The sequence below is a fragment of the Heloderma suspectum genome, chromosome 16, assembly GCF_057233095.1.
Source record: "Heloderma suspectum isolate Gila_16-S chromosome 16, 16-S_ref, whole genome shotgun sequence".
In the NCBI taxonomy this organism is placed as follows: Eukaryota; Metazoa; Chordata; class Lepidosauria; order Squamata; family Helodermatidae; genus Heloderma; species Heloderma suspectum.
The window spans coordinates 4,107,105-4,132,743 of NC_139473.1; the positions used below are offsets into that span (position 1 = coordinate 4,107,105).

At 47.7% G+C, this 25,639-nt stretch overlaps 1 protein-coding gene across 7 annotated transcripts in view; it reads left to right on the plus strand.

Moving 5' to 3' along the window:
* Positions 1 to 9,331: 9,331 nt before the first annotated feature.
* ULK2 (unc-51 like autophagy activating kinase 2) overlaps positions 9,332 to 25,639 on the plus strand; it is a 72,815-nt gene continuing 56,507 nt past the window's right edge. For 2 of the 7 annotated variants that reach the window (XM_084822986.1, XM_084822978.1), the window contains exons 1-3: positions 9,332 to 10,860; positions 13,530 to 13,622; positions 21,867 to 21,908. In XM_084822986.1, the coding sequence (XP_084679112.1) occupies positions 10,771 to 10,860; positions 13,530 to 13,622; positions 21,867 to 21,908 (225 nt within the window). In that variant the 5' untranslated portion in view covers positions 9,332 to 10,770. The other 5 variants (XM_084822982.1, XM_084822985.1, XM_084822979.1 and 2 more) reach the window with 4 other exon arrangements.

Genomic DNA, 25,639 nt, shown 5'->3' on the forward strand with positions numbered 1-25,639 from the left:
ACAGCAACCAAGTTGTATGGGTTGAATCATGGGTTGTTGTTGAATTGTCGGTTGTTATGTGCAAACCCTGCACTATGGTTTAACTATGGGTTGTTAACCATGACCAACCCAGCAGGATAATCCATGTTTTTTTGTTGGGTTGTGAACTCTGGGTTGTTTATGGTTAACAATCTACAGTTAAACCATAGTGCAGGGTGTAAATTCAACAACAACCCATACTCAGCACATATTCAACCTGTATTCTGGTTGTCATCACATGCGACCAGGTCAGTGTCCCAGAAGGACTATGCTGTAGGTCTACTTCTGTGTAAATCCTGCAGTAAAAAATGCAGTCCGGGTAGAATTTTACCCCACCATGGTGGAGGAAGGTTCTGTCGTATCCCGCACCCTTATTACTTCATTTTCTTTCTCTCTTGTTCTTTCTGTACTCTATAAATTCCCCAAACGTTTTCACCCCTCACACCATGCAGAAGATCAGGCAACCAGGACTGCGATGTCACAGAGAGAAGGGGTTTATAACGAACGGCATTGAAAGGAGAATTCAAAATAATTAGCTGTTCTTTTCTCTCCTGCCTCTGCTCCCCTCCTGATGGGAGGTCAGGCTTGTTTGCCCTCTGAAATGTATTTAACGGCTTGGACAGTTCGGCCCACTGAGGGAGGGAGGGAGGGAGATGGATGGATGGATGCACGCCCCCAGCAGTTTTTGTAACCTAAACAGCTCTCTGCCAAGTGTGTCCTTCCTTGGCCTATCCCTCATATCAGTGTTTACGTGTGCATTTCATTTTCGTCCCCTATTATCAAAGTAAGCTTTGCCTCGAAGAACAAGTGAGTGGGCCCTTTCGAATGCAGCCCTGCCAATGAATCAACTACAACTTGAATTGATTGATCTGCCTACGTGGCCATGGCCTGCTGTTTCAGCCATCGCTGAGCGAGCGATGGCATGCTGGCGACCTCGGGGGAATGACTGTTCTTGATGTTCTCTTAAATTGCCTGCCACAGCCCCCCGTCGCAATCCCCTTCTTGTCTCGTTAAAGGCTCATTTTTCATGGGGTGTCACTGTGACACGCAGAGCAATGCACCACAGCGGACCCCCCCCCCCTTTCCCCCGAGGCCATTTTTCATTGCTGGTGGTGAGAGCGGTGCTGGTTCTTTGGCATATGTGAGCATTCCCTTGCTAGTTTTGCTCCATTCCAAAAGCCCGACGCTGTCTAGAGCCCAAGTTGGTAATGCGGAGTTGAAGTTCAAAGCTGCATTGGCCAAGGAGTTTCATTTTGAGCAAAACTTCAGTCAGAACAACACACACCCCCACACACATGCACCTTGAGTCTGAAGATGGCTTCAAGGCCTCGAAAGCAAACTGCTTCCCAACTTTGCTAGAAGCTGGCCGGAGGTGTGCGGTATGTGGTGCTTTGGCAGGGAGAGGGCTTCTGGGGCTGTCGGTTCCTGTTTTGTGGGGCTTTGGAGCAGGACTAGACAACCTTGTGCCCTCCTAGATGATGGGACTACACCTCCCATCAGCCCAAGCCAACATGGCCATGAGCACAGAACTCTCTCATAGATAAACAGACATGGAGGGGCTCACACGGACATGGAGAGACATGGAGGGACACACACCGCTCCCTCTCATAGGGACAGACACAGAGAGACAGACATAGGGAGACACATCACACGTGCTCTCACGGGGACACACATGGACACGGATGGAGAGATGCACATAGCCACAGAAAGAGAGACACGGACACAGACATGGAGGGAGACACACCACATGCTCTCTCACAGGGACACACACAAACACAAAAAGAGACAGGGACGCACAGACATGGCGGGACACAGGGACACAGAAAAAGACACATGCTCACGGAGAGATACAGAGGGGGCGAAACCCAGGGACACACACAGACATGAAAAGAGTGACATGGACACGAGACAAAAAGGACACGTGGACATACCACATGCTCTCTCTCACAGGGTCACAAGAGACACATGGACACAAACACAGATGGAGGGATGGACATGGACACAGAAGGGGAGACCCAGACACAGAGGCAAGGAGAGATGCATGGATGCACATGGACACAGAAGGAGGGACACAGACACACATGGACACACAAACAAGGAGGGACGCACACAGGCACAAAAAGAGACATGGACATGCATGGACACAGAGTTTGACACACACATGGACACACATAGACAAAGAAGGAGAGAGACATGAATGCGGAGACACAGGGACACTCACACTTTCTCTCACATGAGCACAGAGAGACATATGGACACACACAGACACAAAGAAAGACGTGGAGGGACACACAATTGACGTTCCAATCCACTAACTTCACCAAGATTTCCTTCTGCATGAGCCCTACAGCTTTATAAAATGCTTTGCTTTCTTGCTGTTCAGGTGAGTTGTTGTTTGTTAATAATAATTAGCTTATGTTAATTATCTCTCTTAACTTTGGCCTTTCGATCGTGATGATAGTTCTGCATATTAGCAGTCATGAATGTCTATGCCCACATGCTGGAAGGAGGTGCGGATAAACCTGTGTTTTGCAACCAGGCCAATGAAACACAGGTCAAGTCACTTAATCCCAAATTGCACAGGACGAGTGTGGCAAAGGCACATTATATGACCTCTTCCCAATTTCCTTGGAGGGGGAGTTGGTAAGAGGCAGGATCTCTTTCATCCCGTAGCAGTGAAGAGGGAATCCACACAAGTATGGACACAGATTTTTTTTTTTTTTTTTTTAGACAGGTGCCAACTCTATGGGACAGTTTTAAGTTTCTTGAATGTCCAAGGCAGGGACGTGATTAGGTCTATATTGTATAAACCGCCTCCACATGCTTCGCATTTTGCAAAACTAAATGCTTTGACCTACATAAAGCTGGATGTCCTTTTTAATCTGTCCCTTGTGTTGCTGTGTCTGGATGAGTAGCAACTTTTCACCATTTATTGCCCTTGCTCAAGGTTACAACTATATCTTGAGGCATACTTCATCGCAAGAGAGGCTGTCAGGCTGCAAACGGCCACCCAAAAGACATACCGGGTAATCTGATGGTTCCCTTTCTTTCCTAAGCCTGGATAAACAGGAACCTGGGAAATATTTCCAAACGCTGGCTGAAATTTAACACTTGAATAAACTGGATGCTTTGAAAGGTAACAGTATTCTCATGGTACCTTTATCCTTATGGGGTTTAATCCTTTTGCACCTAAATGTCTCTTGGAATCTCCTCTGGTTCCACAATTAATGTCCCCACGAGATCTGTTTAAAAAATTGCCAATACTTGTGTACGACTGACAAAGTATTTATATCATTGTAAAACTACAGAACCTATTTTCAAGTGAGACAAGCGAAAAACATATGTATGACAGTATCCCTCTATAAAGCCTACAAACTTTATGATGCAGTGCGACTATGTGCAAACAAACCTCGCATGCAAAAAAACTTAAACTTAAACTGGAAGAATTTAGATGTATAAACGGGTGATGTTAACCTTATGGAGGGGGTCACTTGTGCTGCGCAATAGGGCCGATACATTTTAAGTAGAATATCCTCGTGCATAAAACCAGCAGGACACATTCCATCTCCTTGATTTCAGCTAGCAGATTGTCACAGAAAATTCATCGTCATTCTCAAATTCCAGCTTTCTTCTGAGCAAATACAAACCAGCCACATAACAGTCCCATTATAGGTTTTCATGGATACATGTTTCACTCACAGTTGTACTGTGTCAGGCTTTAAAAACAGAGGTGCCCATACAAGCATTTTTAAATGATAGTCAGGGTGCCCTGCGGATTTCACAGTTCTGCAACGATATAAATGCTCTCATTGATATGTGTGCAAGACCAACCATTTTTAATGGGTCTTGGGAAACGTTTATTGTACAACTGGAAGAGATTAACAGGAGAACGTTTGCTGGAAAAAGGTTGAAACGGTGCAAGGATAAAGATGCTGTTACAACAGGTCCTTGTGGCCATAGTGATGAAGACAATATTGTTTTCTGGATGAATGGGCGAGTTACAGATTAGATGGAATACTGCTGATTTTGGAAAAATTACCAACTATTTCAGGATACTATTCTGCTTTAATTTCAAACCAATTTTTTGTTTGTAAGAAGCTGGTGACAATTCTAGTCTATTCCTGTACAGTACGGAACAGTAGCACCTCGAAAAGGAGCTAAACATGCGCTTTCCCCCTCCTGTATGCTCCGAGACACATTACAACTTCATAAGAATATCTGATGCTTTTGAGCATGTACAGAGTGCTCCCTCAACCCATCACAGAGAACAATCCCACGTACTCCCCACACATTGGCGATTGGGAGAAAAGATTTGAGTACCAGAAGGAGCCAACTCACCAGCGGACCAGCTGCAGTCCTATACACATGTACCTGGGAGTAAGTCCCATTGAACATAATGGGCCTTGCTTCTGAGTAGACGGGCCTAAAGATTGCCCTGTTCAGCATGTTGTTTAGACACGTATTTATGCTTTAAAGAGATGTTATAGCAGTTGCTAGATGTATTAGAACAGCACATAAATAGGGTATAATCTGATGGAGAAGAAGGTAATGGCTTAACAAGAAGAGGTGCAGGGGAGAAAAATGAAGCTCCAGCCAGCAGCCAAAAGTGAAAGTAACTCCTTTTCTGCCTGCAGGGAGCAGGTGAGAATCTTGTTTGTACATGTGGCATGGAATTAATTTCTCACATGACAGCAGGGCACATCGCTCCTGGGGCAATGACCCCGGCAGGTCAGCTCACCCAGGTGTGCATCATGATGTTTATAGAATTCATTTGAATATCGTAAAAACAGCGCACAGACAAAAATCTATCAGCCATCCTTCCTGTGCCAATGTACCAAGATGTGCAAAAGTGAGGTAGGTTGCCAATGTCTTTTTTTTCTTACTGGTTGCTGCTGTTTTGCTTTTAATAGCCACTTAATCGGTCTGCGCCATTTAGCAGGAAATTTTGCCTCTCCCTCTGTTGTGAAAAGTTTAACCGGCTGATTTCTGCAGATCAAGCGACTGCTAAATGCACAGAAGCAGGTAGGCCATACTCCCCGGTCAGTTGGCAAAGCCATTTAATAACAACAACAACAACAACAATAACAATAATAGATGGACCTTGGTCTAATAATAATAATAGAACCTGGTGGCATCCATTGGTGGGAGATTCAGGAAGATAAAAGGAAGGACTTTTTCCACACAGCGCAGAGTTAAACTGTGGAATTTGCTACCACAAGAAATAGTGATGGCCACCAGTTTGGATGGCTTTAAAAGGGGGTTAAACAAATTCCTGGAGGAGAAGGCTGTCAATAGCTACGAGTCCTGATGGCTCTGTGCTACCTCCAGTACCAGAGGCAGTGAGCCGGGTACACCAGTTGCTGGGGAATGTGGGCAGGAGGTTGCTGTTGCACTCGTGTCCTGCTTGTGGGTTTCCTGCGGGCATCTGGTTGGCCACTGTGTGAACAGAATGCTGGACTAGATGGCCCCTGGACTGATCCATCAGGGCTCTTCTTATGTTCTTGGTGGTTATTTAAAATGTTGATAACCCTGGATGGGACTGACAGTCAGGCATCGCAGGGGAATGAGTTGCCACCTTTTACTCCTGGTGGTGTTTGGAAGGCAGAATTTCAACAGGTGCAGCTTCAATTCATCACTGCATATTCATGTTGAGAAAACTGAAGTTCTTTGTATATATGCCATGATAGCTAAATGGAACTCCCATGTTTAAACGCAGTGTGTTTCTCCAATTTGGGGACAAAGAAGCAGGGTTGGCCTATAATTTTGACAGCTTCTTTGTGAGTGCCCAGAGACCTCCATTTAGCCACACTGGAAGCAGAATACTGGACTTCATGGTCACTTGGTATCACCCAAACAAAAAGTGTACCTGTTGCATTGTTGCCTGTCACGTTGTTAAAACAGCAGCGACATCCAGATGTGTGTGTTTTAGTCTACAGCTCTCATCCACTCTAACTTGCATAGCCAATGGTGAGGGACGGTGGGAATTGTGGGCCGAAACACCCCTGAAAGTCTTGGGGAGTGGGCCTTTTTTGCATCACGGTCTTCCCAGAGTATTTATCATTCTGCTCCACTGGGGGAGAATATGTTTGTTATGTAATGCTATGAAGAATTAATAGCCTAATTTGCTTGTTTTCCTATTCCTTCCCCATTGCAAGATGCTTTGTTCAGTACATGTTTTACTAGACAATTACCCAATTGTCTAAGATGTTTATTAGACGCGACCCAATTGTATTGTGTCTGGGGCAGAGACTGCGTGTGTGTTTCAGTATAATTTCTACAGTATTTGGAAAGTGTTAGGTACTTTATTATGAATAATAAGGAAAAATAACAATACAGCTGCTATGGTGAGAATGCAGATCAGGAGCGGTAGCTAGGAAAACCAAGTGACAACTCTGTATGTTCAGGAATGGAAAAGACTTGGGGGGGGGGAATGGACGACATTAAAAAGGCAGGGGGAGAAAGGTATGTTTGAAAGAACGGATGGAGGCCTTAAGCGTGTCAGGGGAAGGTTAAAAGTTTTCATGTGACCCGTCTGCCTTGGATGGATGGAGGCATCTGATGTTTGCCCAGTCCCAAGGCCTATTTACGGGCTCCTCTACCACCAGCTCACAGGCTGAGCATGTGACACATAATAAGGTCATGCGCATGGTCTAGTAGTGATCCAAGTGTAGGCCTGTGGGGGAATGGCTTGCGATTCGTGTGTTTTGCTTCTACTACTTTTGGGAAACAAAGAGGAGGGAGATTATTATGATTAAGGTTTCCTCTACCCAGGGATGGCCCAAGACATTTTGCTGCCTGAGGTGAAGAACAAGATGGTGCCACCTCCCATTCCATGTATAACCCCCCCCCCCCTAATAATCATTATTATTACCTTCCTTACAGGGTGTAAAGCTACCTGTGTGGTTCATAGCTCTCTCCTCCAGCCCCTTGTTGCCACCTTCTGACATTTGCTGCCCGAGGTGACCTCCTCATTCTGCCGTATATGCAGGACTGGCCCTGCCGTTACCCTCATCTCACCACATCCAGAGTAAGGAAACTTGCACACCGGTGTAGCTTTGTGCCCCAAGTCGGGTACTGGATCGGGAACTGCAGGCCTCAATTGCACATGCATCCAGATTTCCAAGGGTGCATGGATGCCTTTGTGCCATGCCGTGATGCTTTAAATGGCAGGCATGCTTGGGCTGGGAGCAACATTTATTTCTTCATTACATTTATCTTCTGCCTTTCATCCGAAGTGCTCAAGACTGTGTGCTTGGTCCTCTTCCGTTTTTATCCTCCCAACAACCCTGCAGGGTAGATCAGGCAGAGTGATCATTTCTGGCCACATAGGGATTTGAACCTGAGTCCCTTGAAAAGCGCTGCAGTGCAGACAGGTGCCATCTAGCATTGCTCTGTTAGTCCTTTTCAAGTTGAAAGGCCAAGGTTTACTGTGGGGATAATATCGGTGTCTTGCTTATAATATAATCTGCGTGAATTTATGGATTGTGCTGCATTTATCCTGCATTTCAGACAATTATTGTCTCCCAAAGTGGCTCACATCAATAAAAGAGAGAGAAGGCCCTGCCATCAAGCTTGCAATCGAAATCTTAATAAAGTGTATAAAAGGCTTTGTACGCCGCTTCAAGGTTGCAATCCTAGACATGCTGAATACAGCAGGCTTCTTGCAACCTGGCGCCTTGCAGATGTGTTGGACTACACGTCACCCCTGACCACTGGCCATGCTAGCCAAAGAGAGGTGTAGTCCAAAACATCTGCAGGGCACCCGGCTGGAGGTTGGCTGGACTAGGGTGTAAGTCCCTCTGACCACAGTGGGATTTTCTTCTGAATAAGCACGGACCAATGTATGTTGGCTACTACTATGTAAATGCGAAGTATAATCCGTAAATTGGCAACCTTCTGTGTGCTCGTCCAGCTCTTTTAATCCTATATCAGCAGTGGGCAACCTCCAGATGTTTTGGCCTATGACACCCATCATCCCTCACCACTGGCTATCCTGGCTGGGGCAGATGGGAGTTGTAGGCCCAAACGTCTGGAGGACCACAAGTGGCCTACCCGTTTTAAGTGTTAACTGGACCACCCAGCCTCCGAAGAGGATGTGTGGTGGGGTTAAGGGTTACTTGTGCCAGTCAGGGTGAACCTGACTCTTGTACTGTTTTGGCCTGACAGGCAGAAATTCCGCAGGCTGAGCTTTCAGTAACAAGAGAAGCTTTTAAGCAGTGAATTCCCCACTTGCCATTCAGCAGCTGTTCAAGAAATAGAAGCTTTGCTTAGTATTCATGTACTGATTCCATATATATATGTATTCTAGTCCTTATGAAGATACTGCCTGACTGTGGATTTTGGAGTTGTTTTTTAAATAAAACGACATGGCTATATATCGACCTCTTCTACAAAGAGTTCAGCATGGTGTATACTGTTCTCTCCCCACAACCACCGATTTTATCCTCATAACGACCCTGCGAGGTGGGCTAGGCTGAGGGACAGAGTGTGCGTGATGGGCCCAAAGTCATCCACCGAGCTTCATGGCTGAGTGAGGATTTCGAACCTCCCTAGCCCTAGTCTGACCCTCTAATCCAGCGGTTGGCCACTTGTAGGCCAAAACACCTGGAGGGCCACAACTCCCATAATCTCTCCCCATTGGCTATGCTGGCTTTGGTGATGAGACTTGTGGCTCTCCAGATGTTCCAGCCTACAGGTTGCCTGCCCCTGCTCTAACCACTACACAACACTGCCTGTTAAGCAGCTTGGAGTAAGGTGGCAACCCTTTCTCTAGGATTGCCAATTTCTTTTTTAAAATACGGCCAGGCCGGCTTTTAAGAACAGCTTGCTCTGTGGAAATCCAGCCAACAGCACCATGAGAAGAAGCCTTATCTCCAGTTATCATCTTTGTAGAGCAAGTGCCTGTCGAGCAGAGGAGCAGGGGCTGGTGGAAAAGTTGGCATCCCATCCTCACTGAGGTCTCCCACCTTGAAGTCCCAACTCTCTGTCTAACCTACTCTGTCAGACAGAACTTGTGGCTGCCTGTGGGAAGAAGTACTTGTTTTCAAGATGTATTTATTAATGTCATTTGTGTGGTATTCCGTTTATGTAAAGGCCTATTTTTCTCAAATCACAAGACAAAATGGCGCCCAAGGCTCTTCCACCACTTTGTTGCCTCAGAGGGCCGCCGTTGAGTTTCCCGCGCGCAGGGACTCTCTTCTCCTCCTTTCCCTTCGCTCCGCCCCTTTCTTTCCCTTCGGCGGAGGGAGACTGCAGTCGCAGTCTGCGCGATGCGTCCTATAAGAGCTACTGCGCCGCGCGGAGGCTCCGGCAGTCGAAGCCGGACGCCGGCCGGGAAGGGAGGAATATTGGCGGAGGCGGCAGGAGGGGCGGCAGCGGCCTGAGAAGACAGAGGACCCCCCCTCCCATTCCTCGCCTAGAAATGCCTCAGCCTTTGAGCACCTAGCAACGACAGGAGAGCTGGGCCTTCGCCCTTATTTCCCTCCCCTTTAGACTCCATTGGCTTGACTCCTTTTTTGTGTGTGTGTGGGGCGGCTGGAAGCCCCCCTAGGCTAGCGAGGAGGTGGCGGCCAGGATGTAAGAGGCCTATGAGGAGGGACCCCTAAGGGGGGGGTTGAACCCCTTCCCCAATCCCCCAGTTCACAGACACTAGATTGATCTGTGTGTTTTACTCCCCCTCCCTTTAGGAAGGTCTAAATGTTTTTCTCCTTTTCCCTTTAAAAAGATTTTTAATTCCCCATCCATTGGTCTGTTTCTCTCTCTCTCCCCCCCGTCACCACTATCCCCACTCAGGGATATTGTCATCCATATTCTCCCCCACCCCTTTTTAAACAGGCACCTTAATTTCTCCCCCCATATTTAAAAGGGGTTCTTTTTTATCCATACCCGGAGAAATTGCATCTCTCCCCCCCCCCCCGATTCTCATTTAGGGAGATAGTCATTGTCTCCCCTCCCCTTTTTTTTTTAAGGGACTTTATTCCACATTCCCTGAAAAAAGCCCCTTGAGGACCCTGTTAGCGCGGGTGTATCCCCCATTTAGAGGTATATTGACCTTGCTTCCCCCACACCCCAATTGCCTGGCTTTTGTTGCTCCCCCCCCCCGTAACGAGGTTTTATTCCCTCCTTCCTCACCTTAGATCAGCCCCCTGTCCCATCCTGAAAAACAAACAAGAGTCCCCCTTTCCCAGGAGGCCTTAACCCCTCCCGTTAAAAGGTGCTACCCCACCCCATATATGCCAGAGAGCCTTAAAACTCCCGTGTGCCACCTTTGCTCAGCAGCCTCCTGCTGGATCACAAGCCCTCTTTGCCTTTATTAATAAGAAGATATATTTTTATAAAGCACTGCAAGGGGACCTCTAATGCCCCTCATCTCCTAATCCCGTTTCTTTTGCCTCCTTGTCCCCTTCAAAGGAGGCCTATCCAACACCCACCCATCTTCTCTCCCCGTCCCCCATGCCAGAAAACGCTCATCGCCTTTGGAAAGCCGGAGCAGCCAGCCAGTACCCCCCTACCCCCTTTGCCTGGGGGGCCGTCCTGAACCTCCCCCAGCGACATGCCGGCAGTGGCCCCCTGCCTTGGGGGCAGCAGGGACGCAGGCACCCCTTTTCTGCCCCTCTTCTTCAAGCCCGCCTTGCTGATGTGAGCTTGGCATAGCCTCCTGCGGGCAGCCCCCGTCCCCCAATTCCTTCCCCTTTTATCCTCATCCTCCCCCCTCAACCCCCCCCCAATCGGGCTTCATGCCCCCCGAGGATCATGGAGGTGGTGGGAGATTTTGAATACAGCAAGAAGGACCTCATAGGACACGGAGCGTTTGCTGTGGTCTTTAAAGGTCGCCACCGCAAGGTAAACCCAGCCGGGAGGGCGGTTGAGGTCTCCCCTTCCAGCCTGTCTCTTCCCTAGTTATACAACAGCCTTCTTCCCTTACCCACCCGGAGGGAGTGTGATCTGTGTGTGTGTACATGCCTGGTGGAGGCTGCGCTGTTTGAAGTGGGATCATTGTTTTTATCCATCTGTGTGTATGTGTTGATGCACGCTCAAACCAGGAAGCTGCTCTCCTTAGCTGCCCCGTGCAGCTTCTCTGTACTGTTTTTTTTTTTTTACTGTTTTTTTTTTTTTAATGTTTTGTCGCTGGTCGTATAACCCTCGCCTTGAAAGCGGTGTCTTCCAGGGAGTGCTGAGCCAGAAACCATTTGCCTTTGGGGTTGGTCTCTCTCTCTCTCTCTCTCTCTCTTTTGGCACGGGTGCGGTGGCTGTGCTGCCTCTGTTCTTGGAATTCACGCCTGTTTGTTTTTATTTCAAAACAGACCTGAGATTATGATGATCGCAGTGATGATGTCAGCCTGTTATTCTGAGCTCCTCCCCCAATCCCCCTCTTTAGATGTAACATAAAGGTTTGGATAGTTACTGGTTTGGGTAAATGTTTAAAATAATGGAGAGGGGGGGAGAAAACTGCTTCCCATCCCTCTTTCCTTTTCCTCGTGCTTTTGCATATTGAGAGGGCTGACCTCTCCTGGGCCACCAGGGACAGGGTGTGTCAGTGTTGTTGGGCTTCCCCTCCATCTCCACACAATAACTGCAGTCTGGTGAAAAACTACCTCTTTTCAGATTGGTTAACATTTCCCAGATTTGGAGGTGTTGCCTTTCCTGACCTTATTACATGAATCTTTCTTGTTTTTGTTGTTGTAAGCACGGAGTTCTATTCTTCTCATGGAAATCTGCCCCAGTTCTGTCACCTGCAGGGCCTAGCTGTGACCCCTCCCTCAGGAACTCTGTATCTCCTTTTATGTGAGCCTTCTAGCTTGGACTACAGTGTGTTTGGATCTTCATAAGTTTACTTTGCTAGGTGGCCTTGGGCAAAATGGCTCCTTGCCTCAGTTCCCCACTATCTTCCCCCATTGAAAATGAGATTGTAAACTGCTTGGGGCAGGGACTTGTTTTTTGCTGTATGTTTTGTGAGGTGACATTGGCACTACATAAATCGGGAGTAGGCAACCTGGTGCCCTCCAGGTGTTTTGGACTACAACTCCCACAATCCCTGACATTAACCATGCTGGCTGGGGCTTATGGGAGTTGTAGTCCAAACCCTCTGGAGGGCACCAGGTTGCCTACCCTGATGTAAGTAATTTAGAAAATAATAGCTTTGCATACTGTAAGTGCTTCAAGGTAGTTGGGAGTAATATGAAGGCACTATTGAAATAAGATTGCTAAGAGGAGCACATCTAAAACCTGTTTGATTTTGCTCTCCTTCTTAAATAGTTCTTTTTCTTGTCCTGCATTTTCCAGAACTCTTTTGTGACTCAAAGATGACTGCATTGGCTGACAGAAGCACAACAAAAACTGTTGTGTAACTGAAATGCTGCTAGCCACATGGGCATGGCAGCTAAGCCTATGAAACCAAAAGTTTATAAGGGGTGAAGACTAAACGGATTGAGTCAAGCAGTTGGGTCGTAAGGCCCCCATGGGGAGATAATCAGTACATATAGGTGACTCTTGTTCTTATGTCTGGACCTTTCCATCTCTTCGAAATGGATCTTGGCTATTCTAGAATAAAGGGCAAAAAGGATTCCAGACTTGCAGTCCATTTAAAACAGTTGATGATTGGTGATAGAAATTGACAAAAGGGAATAGGGACCATGTGTGGTTTAGCTTAATAATAGCCAGCCACTGGCGGTTGCTGACCAGGGATTTGAACTCAAGTCCCAGTGCTCACTGGACTGGAACAGACCTGTGCCCTAAACTCCAGGGCAGGAGGAAGATGGTCAAGGACCCCAACAAGTCCCCCGCCCCACCTTTGCCACTGTATACCTCTCTTGCCTCTAGGTTGGCAACAAGATTTCCAGCTGTTATTCCAGAGGGAGCTGGACTTGGCCCTGGGGTTTCCAGTTGCTGACCTCCTATCTGCAGTACACAAGAACTCATCAGCAAAGATTGGAGTAACAGCCTGCTGGTGTCATTGCTGCTTGTTTGCCATTCTCTTAAGCTTCCTATGTTGGCCACTCTTAAGGAACAGGAACATGGAGAGCTTCAAAACTATTAAGACAGCAACCCTATGGCCCCTAATTAGCATCTGGGGGGCCATAGGGTAGTTCAGATTCCTGGACCTGAGGTTGGAGACAATGCTCGGACCCAGGAGTTGGAGCTCCCGGCCCCTACCCCTTTGCAGCCAGTGACCTTGGAGAGGACGGAAAGGGTGCGGTTCTGTGGGCAAGGAGGGGACCAGGAAAGCAGGGGTATGAGCTGTCTCCAGCCTCCTTCTCTCCCCCTTTGCAGAGCCCTAGCTAGACAGGCAAAAATGCCCATCTAGCAAAAGTGCAGAGCGGTGATCACCTCCACGGTTCTCCCGCTCTACATAGAGTTTGGAGGCGGATGGGCATCTGAATAGGACTGAAAAGGGAATGTTCTAGATCCCACCCCTTTTTTATTTTACTGTGTCTTCAGGCCATTTAGCTGCATATTCAGAAAATTTGAAAACCCATTTGTATTTAAAATGCGTTTTTATTTCCTTTTTTCAGAAAACTGACTGGGAAGTGGCCGTTAAAAGCATTAACAAGAAGAACTTGTCGAAGTCTCAGCTTCTGCTTGGGAAAGAGATAAAAATTTTGAAGGTATGTTTGCGGTCCTCTTCTGAACTCATCTTCCTTGCGCTGGTGTGTCCAGAGTAGATGGGAAGCTCAGCGATCATGTCAGGTCCCCTGTTTCATGACTTTATTCCTGCAAAGACTAAGAATTGGAGTGCTTCAAGGAGAGCCTAGAAATACTCCATCGCTAGAAATAGTCGAGTCTATTAGATGGTTGGTGTGGAGAGTGTGTGTATTCTGTTCAGGGTTAAAAAAAAAAAAATCTTCCTGTGCAAAAACGACAAAAGCATAGATTTCAACTTCTTGAGAAGCTCTCCTTTCATATCTTCTTTTTTCTGAAGTTGTGTTTCTAGTTAATGCATAGCCTCAGTGACACTTGTAAAACCATAGTTTATGGATGTAGGTGTCAATGTCTTTGGCGTTTGCTCTCGGGCAAAGACAGTGGCTTCCAGAGAATCTCATCTTCTGTTTTTTATTTTAAAACACCAGCAAGTTTCTAGCCCTTAATGGTTCCAAATATATGCTCAAAATTCTGTGTGGGTGGGAAATAGCCCTGCTGCTGAAATCTTAGAAGCCAAACTGTTGGTGTACCGCCCACCCTACTGCCCATCAGACTCCCTGCCTGAGCTGACGGAAGTGGTCTCGGACTTGGTATTGAGGACCCCTAGGATGATGGTCCTGGGGGATCACAACTTTCATGCCGAGGCCGCTGTATCCGGGGCGGCTCAGGACTTCATGGCCACCATGACAACCATGGGGCTGTCCCAGCATGTCATTAGCCCAACGCATATAAAAGGACACACGCTTGATCTGATTTTCTCGACTGGGCAGGAGGATGGTGATCTGAAAGTGGAGGAATTAACATCTGTCCCTTTGTCATGGTCAGATCACTTCCTGCTGAGGTTTAGACTCCTGGCAGCCTTCCCCCTCTGCAAGGGTGGGGGACCTATTAAAATGGTCTGCCCCTGGAGATTAATGGATTCCAGAGGGCTCTGGGGGATTTTCCTGCTGGTATGGCTGGTGCTCCTGTTGAAGTCCAGGTCGCTCTGTGGAATGCAGAGATGACTCAGGCGGTTGACACTATCGCGCCCAAGTGCCCTCTCCCTCTGAGAAGAGCCCAGCTAGCTCCTTGGTATACACCTGAGCTGATGGCAATGAAGCAAGAGGGGAGACGGCTAGAACGCAGGTGGAGGAAAACTCGTGCTGAGTCTGACCGAACACAGGTAAGGGCCCACTATCAAGCCTACTCTGTGGCGGTGAGGGTGGCAAAGACAGTTCTTTTCCACCAGCATTGCATCTTCTCATTGTTGTCCAGCAGAGATTTTCCGAGAGGTTCGCGGCCTGTTACATTCTGGGCCAGGGAGAGAGATGGTGGAACCCTCGGTGGCATGCTGTGATAAGTTTGCAAGGAACTTTGAAGATAAAGTCGCTCAGATTCGTCATGAATTGGACACCACGATTAATGCAGTTCCATTGGTAGAGGTGTTCAGAGCACCGTCTGGTCCAGTTTTATTGGATGAGTTTCAGTTACTGAGGCCTGAGGATGCGGACAAGGTGCTTGGCCAAGTCCGATCGACCACTTGTGTGCTTGACCATTGCCCTTCATGGCTTGTTAAATCAAACAAGGAGGGGTTGTCCGGCTGGGTCCAGGAGGTTGTAAATTCCTCCTTGAGAGAGGGAGTGGTGCCTGCCGCTTTAAAAGAGGCAGTAATTAGACCACTCCTGAAAAAGTCTAACCTGGACCCAGAGGATGTTAACAATTATAGGGCAGTGGCCAACGTCCCCTTCCTGGGTAAGGTGCTTGAGCAGGTGGTTGTAGACAGCTCCAGGCACTGTTGAATGAAACGGATTATCTAGATCCATTTCAATTGGGTTTTGGGCCTGGTTTTGGAACGGAAACTGCCTTGGTCGCCCTGTGGGATGACCTCTGCCGGGAGAGGGACAGGGGGAGTGCGACCCTGTTGATTCTCCTGGACCTCTCAGTGGCTTTCGATACCATCGACCATGGTATCCTTCTGGATAGGTTGTCTGAGTTGGGAGTTGGAGGCACTGCGCTACAGTGGTTCCGCTCCTTCTTGGATGTCCGATTCCAGAAGGTGGTTCTGGGGGATTATTGCTCTGTGCCATGGCAATTATGCCATGGGGTTCCACAGGGCTCTATTTTATCCCCCATGCTGTTTAACATCTACATGAAACCGCTGGGGGAGGTTATCCGGAGGTGTGGGCTGAGGTGCCATCAATATGCAGATGACACCCAGCTCTACCTCTCTTTTCTCATCAAACCCAGGTGAGGTAGTGGCTAGTCTGAATTAGGGCCTGGGCATGGTAATGGATTGGATGGGGGCCAATAAACTGAAACTCAATCCAGACAAGACGGAGGTGCTGTTAGTGGGTGGTTCGTCTGCCCGGCTAGGTGATATTCAACCTGTTCTGGAGGGGGTTGCACTCCCCCTAAAGGATCATGTTCGTAGTTCGGGGGTGCTCTTGGATCCAGAACTGTCACTTGAGACACAGGTGAACTCAGTGGCACGGAGCACTTTTTATCAGCTTAGGCTGATATACCAACTACACCCTTATCTGGACAGAGATAGCCTAGCTACAGTTATCCATGCTCTGATAACTTCTCGTCCGGATTACTGCAATGCGTTATACGTGGGGCTGCCTTTGAGAATGGTCCGGAAACTTTAGCTGGTCCAAAATCGGGCAGCAAGATTATTAACAGGGACTGGCCTGCGAGCTCATATTACGCCAGTACTTTTTCAGCTGCACTGGCTGCCAGTCCATTTCCGGGCCCGATTCAAAGTGCTGGTATTAACATTTAAAGCCCTGAACGGCTTGGGGCCAGGTTACCTGAAGGATCGCCTCCTCTCATATGTGCCTGCCCGGACCCTAAGATCATCCTCAGCGGTCCTCCTCCGTGAGCCCCTGCCAAAGGAAGTGAGGCGGGTGGCTACTAGGAGGAGGGCTTTTTCTGCTGTGGCACCCCGGCTCTGGAATGAGCTCCCTAGTGAGGTTCGCCTGGCACCTACATTGTATTCCTTTTGGCGTCAGGTGAAGACCTTTTTTATTTTCCCAGGCGTTTTAGCATTTTAGCTTTCTGAACTTTTAGCTCTGCTGTTTTAAATCTGTATTTTAAACTCCTGCACTGCTGCTAGGTTTTATTGTGGTTGTATTGTTATATTGTGGTTTTAATGTTCTATATATTTTAATTGGTTTATTGTGTGTTGTTTGGTTTTAATTTTTGTGAACCGCCCAGAGAGCTTCAGCTATTGGGCAGTATAGAAATGAAATAAATAAAAATAAATAAATAAATAACCTGCTGTCTGAGCAAGATTCGGGCAGTGGGGGTGTGGGTTTTAATGCCTTGCCGTACTTTGCCACATCCCATGACAAGCAGAAGAATTCTGAATTACACAAACTAAGCAAATATATTCATTTGCTTCATTTGTGTTGTTAATGGGAGATCAAGGGATTCGGGTTTTTTGATGCAGAATTCAACTTTGCTTGGCATACAAGAGTCTCCTGTGTGTGCATTTAGCAACTGGTATTTGTCTCCTGTAGTAATAAAAGTCCAACTATAGCTTTGCGGCCTTTGGCTTGCTATTTAATTGTACTGGGTTTTTTCCCTGAAACTCCTCTTATTCTTGGCCTGGAATGGTGTGGGTGGACACTTCTGGAGGGGTGTGGAATTTTCACACTCCCTTCTGTCGCCCTGGGTTGACCTGGTCTCTCTCGCTCTCTCTCTCTTCCTTTCTTTTTTTTTGCAAAATGCTAACTGAGTCAAAAACGAACAATATGAGATCTGTGCTAAGGGTTTGTGAATTAGAGATGTTTGAACCAGTGAGAGAGAGGGGGGGGGGGAGTTGGCGGCAGCAGCAGTACAGAGGCCCAACTTTGTGGACACGTCTTTATGTATAAACACACATAGCATTTCTGACATTATTTTTCCCATGGAGCGTTTGGAGTCTTTGTGGATTTTACAGAGAAGATCAACAGACAGGATACTTGGGCAGGCTCATAGTTCAGTGGTAAAGCACATGCTTTAGATTCCAGATTCAGTCCTGTGGCATCTCTGGTTTAAAGGACCAGGTAACAAATGATGGAACCATAGAGAGCTGCTCCCAGTCACAGGTTGGAGATGATACTGGCCTAGATCGGCAAATATTCTGACTTGGTATAAAGCAGCTACCTGTATTCTTGTAGTAGATTCCTACTATAAGGTGTAGGATGTTTGAGTCTGGTGTAGGAGTCTTTGTGGAAGGGGCCTGCGTTATTTCCTCCTGTCTGGATTAGGATGCAGTTTTTTAAAACAGCAGCATTGAATTTTGTGTGTGTGTGTGTGTGGGGTTGGGGGGGCATGGAACGGTAAAGGCATTTGCCCCCTGCTCTTGGGTCTTGGACAAGACCCAAGGTGCTTTGATTCGAAGGGGAAGTCACGCCAGAAATCAACTTGATAATTTACAGTTTGATTCTCCGCCAGCATCTTACTAAGTGAGAGCCTGTACTGTTTGCCTTTGCTGTGGGCCCTCCCCAGTTCTTTCGACTCCTGAAGTAGAAGTGAGAGGAGCACAGGAAGCTGCCTTTTTTTGCCAGATCATGCTATTTGTCCCTTTGGTCCAGTATTGTCCATTATGACCGTCAGCAGCTCTCAGGCAGAGAGAGGATTTTCCCATCACTGGCTCCCTGGTCTTATTAACTGGAGATGCCAGGGAATGAACTGGGAAACGTTCTGCACGCAAAGCAGGGCCTCTGTCACTGAGTTAAGGCCCCTCAAGGATGATCGTGCATCCTGTCCCCTTATTTGAGCTGCTGCTTCCCCCGCGGCATTGCAGCTTGGCACCCCTACCCCACAGATCTCGCAACTTGGGAATGCAGTGAAATCCACAGTTCTGCCTTTGCTGGTGCCAGATTTCTCATGCAAGAACTATTTTTCTACCCAATGTGCTCCTTTTACTGCACATCTTCCTGTTCTCTCTTGCTTTGGCTTTAATATTTGTAATCAGGAGCACTGAAGCCGCTTCTCAGAGATCTCTTGCAACATCCTAGCAACTTGGATCATTCCACATGCGTCAGGCCGATAGTACTTCGAGTTCTTTTGACATCCACTTTAAGGCTACCTAGGAATGCAGACATTTCAGTCGCTCTGAGCATTTTGCCCAGCCACTTGTAACTTGATTTCCACTCCTTTTACAAACGAGCACTGCTGGCTTATGAACAACGTATTATTCATCCATGTGCAAAGTGTGGCAGGCGTGTCCACAACATATCTTTTAAATAACAAATGTATCTTATGTTACAGTAAACATGAGAGATGTTTTTCTCTGCTAAAGTGTTCCTCTGTGGTTCAGAACCATTCCTCCTCAGCCCCTTGAAATGCAGGCTTCCAGTTTCCCAGGAGCCAGATGGCCTCTGTGGCGCAGAGTGGGCCTTCTGCTAGCTTCGCAACACCCATCTCGGCAGGGATAACCTGGCTTCAGTAGTTTATGCTCTGGTAACCTCCAGCTGAAATTACCACAATGCTCTTTATGTGGGGCTGCCTTTGAAGACAGTTTGGGAACTGCAGCTTGTGCAATATGTGGAATCATAAAATCATAGAATAGTAGGGTTGGAAGGGGCCTGTAAGACCATCGAGTCCAACCCCCTGCTCAATGCAGGAATCCAAGTCAGAGCATCCCTGACAGGTGGCTGTCCAGCCTCATCTTGAATGCCTTTTGCTTAGGTATTTTTATGTGCCAAAGCTCTAACCACCACTGGAGGTGTCTATTGACAACAGGGACCAGAAGGTTTGAACATTCAATCCCCATTGTTATGAGAACCCCCCATCCCACAAAGCATGTAAGGCCAGCTCTGTTACAGTTTATAGAAGCTTTCCCCATCCTGTCGCCCTCCAGACTTGTTGGACCACAACTCCCAACATCCCCAGCCAGCTAGATGATGGGAGTTGTCCACATCTGGAGGGCAACAGGTTGGGGAAGGCTGGCTTATGGAGGGAAAATCGTGAAGACAAGCTTCATTCCCAGAAGCATTTGGAGAGGAGCGATCGGTTTGTGCGGGTGTGTATGCTGGATCAGTATAGGCTGCTGGGTTTTTTAAAGTTGTTTGCTTTAAGATAGTAAATTTTCATGCATTTTTAATTGTTCATTGTTCCATGCTGGAAGCCACGCCGAGGCCTCTTTGGAGACATGTGACATCTTAAAATAAATGGAAGCAGGACGAGTCGGCCGATTCATGTGTCCTGCCAGCTCTCCCTGCTGTGGTTTTCTGCTGCTCCTTGCCTTGCTCTGCTTTGACCTTCCTGGACTGTTACCTCCACCTGCCCCAACCCTGGTGCCCTCCAGAAGCGTTGAACTGCAGTTCCCAGCAACCCCCTTCAGCCGTGCCAGCTGGGATGCTGGGAGGTGTAGTCAAAGACCTCTAGAGGGTGCCGGCATGGAGAAGGCTGTGTCACCTCGCCTGCATTCCACCCACCCGGTTAGTTTGCTCTTCTCTTCTTCCCCCTCCCCCCACATACAGGTGTACCACCTACATACTGGCTTGCCCTGACCCCCAAAACACAAAAAACCAGGCTCCTCCTTCAAGAGAGGAGCCATAGGGCTGTGGTAGAGCCCCTGCTTTGTATGCAGAAGGTCCTGAGTTCGATCCCTGGCATCTCCAGTAGGGCTGGAAAAAACCCTGCCTGAAACCCTGGAGAGCCATTGCTCCCAGTCAGTCAAGTGTCAACAATACTGGGCTAGATGTATCAACTGTGAAGACTTGTGAAATAGATCAGATTAGACCTTAATTGCTTTGTTGGTATGTTTCCTGCAAAAACGCGTATGCTTTGGGGAATTCCTTCCTTCAGAGCAGGGGTGGGTAGACTTGAGGCTTGCAGGATTGACTTTTCTTTCCTTTTTCCTTTTAAACTAGAATCCCAAAGTCCACCAACTGGGTCTGGGTGCAGATAGTGGCTGGGGCATGGAGCCACCCTCAAACCTGAGGCTCGGGTGGAGCCGAGACAGCACTCCACAAGCATGGATTGGGCCAGGCTTCCCTAACGTGGTGCCTCGGACTACAGCTCCAGCTAGCATGGTGGGAATTGTAGTCCCAACACATCTGGAGGGCACCTGGTTGGGGAAACCTAGACTTGGTAATCTGTCCATATTGAATACAAACCAAGCATGCTCAGCCCAGGAATTTACAGGAATCACAGTCCTTCTACACAATTCCTGTGTCTGGCTTCCCCCTAAAGCTCTCCCCCCCCCCCCCCCCCAGCAGACTGACTTGGGAGCCTTCTTGTTTCTGTTATTGTTAAACATTTGGGAGTCAGGAACCCTTGAGGGCTTTAGAGTAGGAGTGTTCTCTCTCCCCTTTTCTATGACTGTCAATTTAAAAAAAATTCTGTGACTACAGAACAGCAATTGTGTGGCTGGCAGAAATTCAACAGTTGAAGTTTTTCCAGCATGCCGAAGCAGCAATGATAGGGAATGCTTCCCCTGTTGAATTTCTGAGGATGAAGAGCTTGAAGGTTCCTGGAAGGGAAGCCTCTTGAGTGATTTCATTAGTATTTTTGTTAACCTTCTGGTATATGTAGAAACACTGCAGTTATTGTCAATAGGTGTGAGAAGCTTGGATTGAGGGGTGTGTCTCTGTATAAGTCCTTCTATATATCTTTTCATATACCTTTTTATATACTAGACCACTGAAGAAGACCTATGACTGAAACGCATTTGGTTATTTCTGGTATTGAATGATATGATTGTACAACTTGATTTTGCTCTCTTCTGTTGCTTAATGACTGTATGTTTGTACCCCGTATTGATGAAATAACTTTATCAGACTTTTTGGATATTAAGCAGAACAGGAAAACATAAAATCACATCAGATGGTTAAAATTAAGTAGCGAGATTTCACTTACTAGAATGATGGTGATGTTTTAAAGGACCCTGCCTCTCCCACCATGAACTGTAAAGCAGCTGTGTAATCTTAAAACAAAACCAAAAAACCAAAACCACTGGGAGAAAACTGCAGCTAAAGAAACGGTAGATAAAAACATCTGGTAAAGAACAGTTCGGGATTAACGGTTGTTCTGTAGCCTCAGGGCTCTTGCAGAAGAGAGCTGGCTCTTTCTATCCATAGTTCTAACTTCTCTGGAAGATGGTGCTTGTCCAAAAAGCCCAAAATGGAAAGGTGATGCTAGCATCACTTGTGAAGTTGACCTACCCGAATGACACTACTCCTCATGGGACGCACTTAACAGTACTTCTCTAAACAGCTTCTCTTTCTGTTTTCTAGGAGCTTCAGCACGAGAACATTGTCGCCCTCTACGATGTCCAGGTGAGCTGGTTCTCCAGTGTTTTCTTTGTGCATGGCTCTCGCAGGATTTTTAAAACACTACCCTGTGAGGGTAACAACTTCCAGAGGGTTTGCTGCACTTAGCCTCTTGCAGCAGATGCCACGTAGAGTCCCGTGGTGCATTTTCATGACTTAACAGGTGTGTCAAGGCATTGGCGGCATGCGTGGGAGCGTGTGCGTTTGTCGAAAGCTTTAGTAATCTGACTGTGACGTGGAAGAAAATGTCCTGCCAGTTACACGAAAACCCCAAGATGTGTTTGCAAAGAGTGGCCGGTGGAATCCTGGTCTGTAGATGGACACTTTATAAAGAATGAAGTGTATCAGCTTTCTGAGCTGCCTGGGGGATTATGGGAGTTGTAGCCCAAGACATCTGGAAGGCACCAGGTTGGGGAAAGCTGCCTTTTACTGTATGCTTATAGTGATGTTCTTCTGAATTGTATTTGATCTGCAGGTAGGGAGCTGAGAATTTGTGTTTCCCCCCCTCAGAGGGCTCCTGGAGTTAAAGCAAAACACAAGACATAGATTTAAACTGTGTTTCGGTTTGCCCCCCCCCCCCCCCGACTTGCATGATCAGGGCCTCTGCTTCCTCTCATCAAGGTGAAAAGGTTACTGGTTCGGAGTACTTTGGGCAGCGTACATCTGTCTGGATTTTCTGTAAGAGGAGATATGTGCTGTCTCCTGAGGCTGATGCTGGTTGAACGCAACTATCTTTATGATGATATGGCTTGTGTGTCTCTATTCAGCAACATGCGGCCCCCGGGGTTCCTCGTGCATTTTGCCGGACTGTCATTGACATGCACTTCTTGGTGTAGAAACTAAGTTCTTGCTCAAGAAGGCAGGTGAGGAGAATGTCACGAAAACTGCATCTTGTTGTTGTTGTTGGTTCTCCCCTCTGCACCTGCAAAGCTACCAAGTCGAACCGTTAGTCCATCTAGCCTGGTATTGTCGACACTGACTGGTTGCGACGGCTGTGCAGGAATTTTTCCAGCGCTGCCTGGAGATGCCCGGGGTTGAACCTGGCCCCTTTTGCATGCAAAGCAGGGGCTCCACCAAAGAGCCACAGCCCCTGCACGGCAAGTGCTTTTTGCAGAACTGAGATGTGTCTCGCTTCCTTAGCCCCTTTGCCTCCAAACTTGCAGGACAACCCCCCCCTGCCCCAGTAAAAGGAAGCAGGACGAGGCTGCTAGGCAGGCTGGTTGCTCAGCTATCCTTCAACATTTTAACAGCTCCACAGAGAGCTCTCATTCCCATTGGCCTCCTGCATGTGCCTTGCTGTGAGTCTGCTGCACTGCACATTCTGTACGTTCAGTCCCACTCCTACCTGCCTGCCTTGTGTTTCTGGACCTGATCCTGTCTCGCTTTTACCTACCTCCTGGTCCTACCAGACCTGTTCCCCCCAGTTTGGCCAGTGGGCCAAGCTTGGGCTGAGAACAAGAGCGGAAGGCCACGTCCATCCTCCCCTTTACCCCATCCTCGCTTTCCACTCCCAGGATAAGCTGGGGGAGTTGAGACAGCCCCAGGGCACTTGTCCTGTGAAGTTTGGTGAGCCTCCTGGAACCAGATGTGAAGAGGTTGGCTGAAGCTGCAAGGCCTTGGGGCCTGTTCCAACTGGACTGCCTCCGCCTCTCTCCCCTCACTCCCACAGGGGTACCAATTGCCCTATGGGAAGGGTCCTGATAGGTTGTGATGTTTCAATATGGCAATTTTATGATTGTATTTTGAATTTACTCAGCTGCCTTGGGGGGATTTATATCCTTAAAAGCATGGTATAAATAATTATAATCAACAGATACATCAGGCTTTTAAAACTTATCTAATGAAGTGTGTGTAAATAGCGGACTCATCTGCAGGCAGGATTTAGCCCACAAGCTGTGAAATCAGCCATTGGCCATGCTGGCTGGAGGTGACAAGAGTTGTAGTCCAACACATCTGGAGGGCGCCAGGTTGGGGAAGGCTGGGCTACGCAAATGCCTTCCTGTGCTGGCATTCCCACAAAGCTGCCCATAACCTAAGCTCACCGGTTCGGTTCCTCTCCCGACAAGTTCCTAAAGAACCAGAAAAAAGCAGGAGCTGGATTAAATTTGCCCTGTTTTATTTTTCTTTGTCTCCTTTTTTTTTGACGGCTGTTCAGTGCTCTTGCTTGAGCGGGCTCATGGTCCTGGAACATTGCAAAGTTAGCCAGACCAGCTTCCTCTGGTCCTAAGCAGTCGGCTGGAACAATCCGTGGCTTATGTGGAGAGAGACGCGTCATAACTTCCCAGCATGCCAAGAATTGTTTCCCGAAAATGAAATGTCACCCAAGGCAGAAGAGCTAAAGATGCAGACCAGCTCAGTGGGGTCAGTTGCTGGCTGAAACGGGAAGGTTCACCCTGTTGCTGTTGTGGGACGGTCAAAAGGCAACAGTGGGGGTATCTGGTGCACTTGGAATGGGTGGCGATGGGTAACCTTGCCATTTTAAAAGGATAGCTGTGCAAACCTCTACATTTCCTGGAGCTTGGCTTTCATTTTCTGTGCTCACAGTCATTTGGCTGGTAATCTATCGCAGCCGATAGTTTCCTTGGCCCCATCCCCCTTCCTCATATCCCATTTCGTTTTAAGATTTCTGTAGCAGCTGCATCAGCCAGAGGCCATGGCTGAAAACAAAAGCATGTTAGTATCTAGCACGTAAGCAAAACATGATAGTGGGATGCAAAAATCAAGCAAAATATAACGAGTTCCTGGGCCTGGGCAGCCTTAAATTATGGCCACAGTCATCTTTCAGTTACTTTTCGTCTTGTCTCTTTGCCAGCATAGCTCTGTTTATTTATTTAGGACATCTTTAAACTACCTTCCAGGGCATGCTGCCCTCTCAAGGTGGCATACGTTTTGCCACAAAAGGGGTTCCTCTGCCTTAGGAATGGATCAGGCCAGCCTGGAATTATCTGCTCAGACTGGATGTAGCTCTCCAGGGTTTCGAGCAGAGCAATATCCCCTCCAGGTGCCGCATTTTGAACTGGAGATGCCAGAGAAAGAATTAGGGAACCGTCTGCTTTCAAAATGCAGAGTTGTGGGCCCCTTCCCAAAATGCCTTGTTCATTTTTGAAGTCCTTATTACACAAGCAATGCATAGTTTTTGGAGGGGCCGCAGACATACAGGGCAATCTCCTTAGAAATGGCTCCAGAAACGCCATTTGGATTTCTGTGCATGAAGGATGCGTAAATAAATACAGGGGGATGCTCGGCACTGCCTCATTTCAGGCACAGAAGCAGAGTACATATCTTGACTTGGGCCCAGTTCTTGCAAACAATTAATGAGGTCGTAAACAGTCCTGCTGCACAGAAAATCAAATGTCAGGGCAGGTTTCTCCTTGACATCTAGTTTTCTTGGGGCAGAGAATCCCCCCCCCCCCCCCCGCAAGCATTCAGCCACCTTGAGTGCCATTTTCTTGGTAGAAAGACAGGGTACAAATCAAATAAATAAATGTCTTGTCAGAAGCTGTACACAGCCCAGGTGCAAGATTCCCTTGCCCATCTGTGAACACTGGGCCATAGAGCAGGGTTGTAGAACCTCAGGCTGGTGGCCCAAATCCAGCCCTGTTGGGATCTGAATCCGGCCCTGGGGTTCTCTAGGTTGCCACATCTCCTTTCCCCCCGAGCACCAGTTTTCTGGGAGTTTCTTGGCTTTGCACAGTTCTAAAAGGCTGAAAAACGTCTGGGGCTTATCTGTTGGCAAG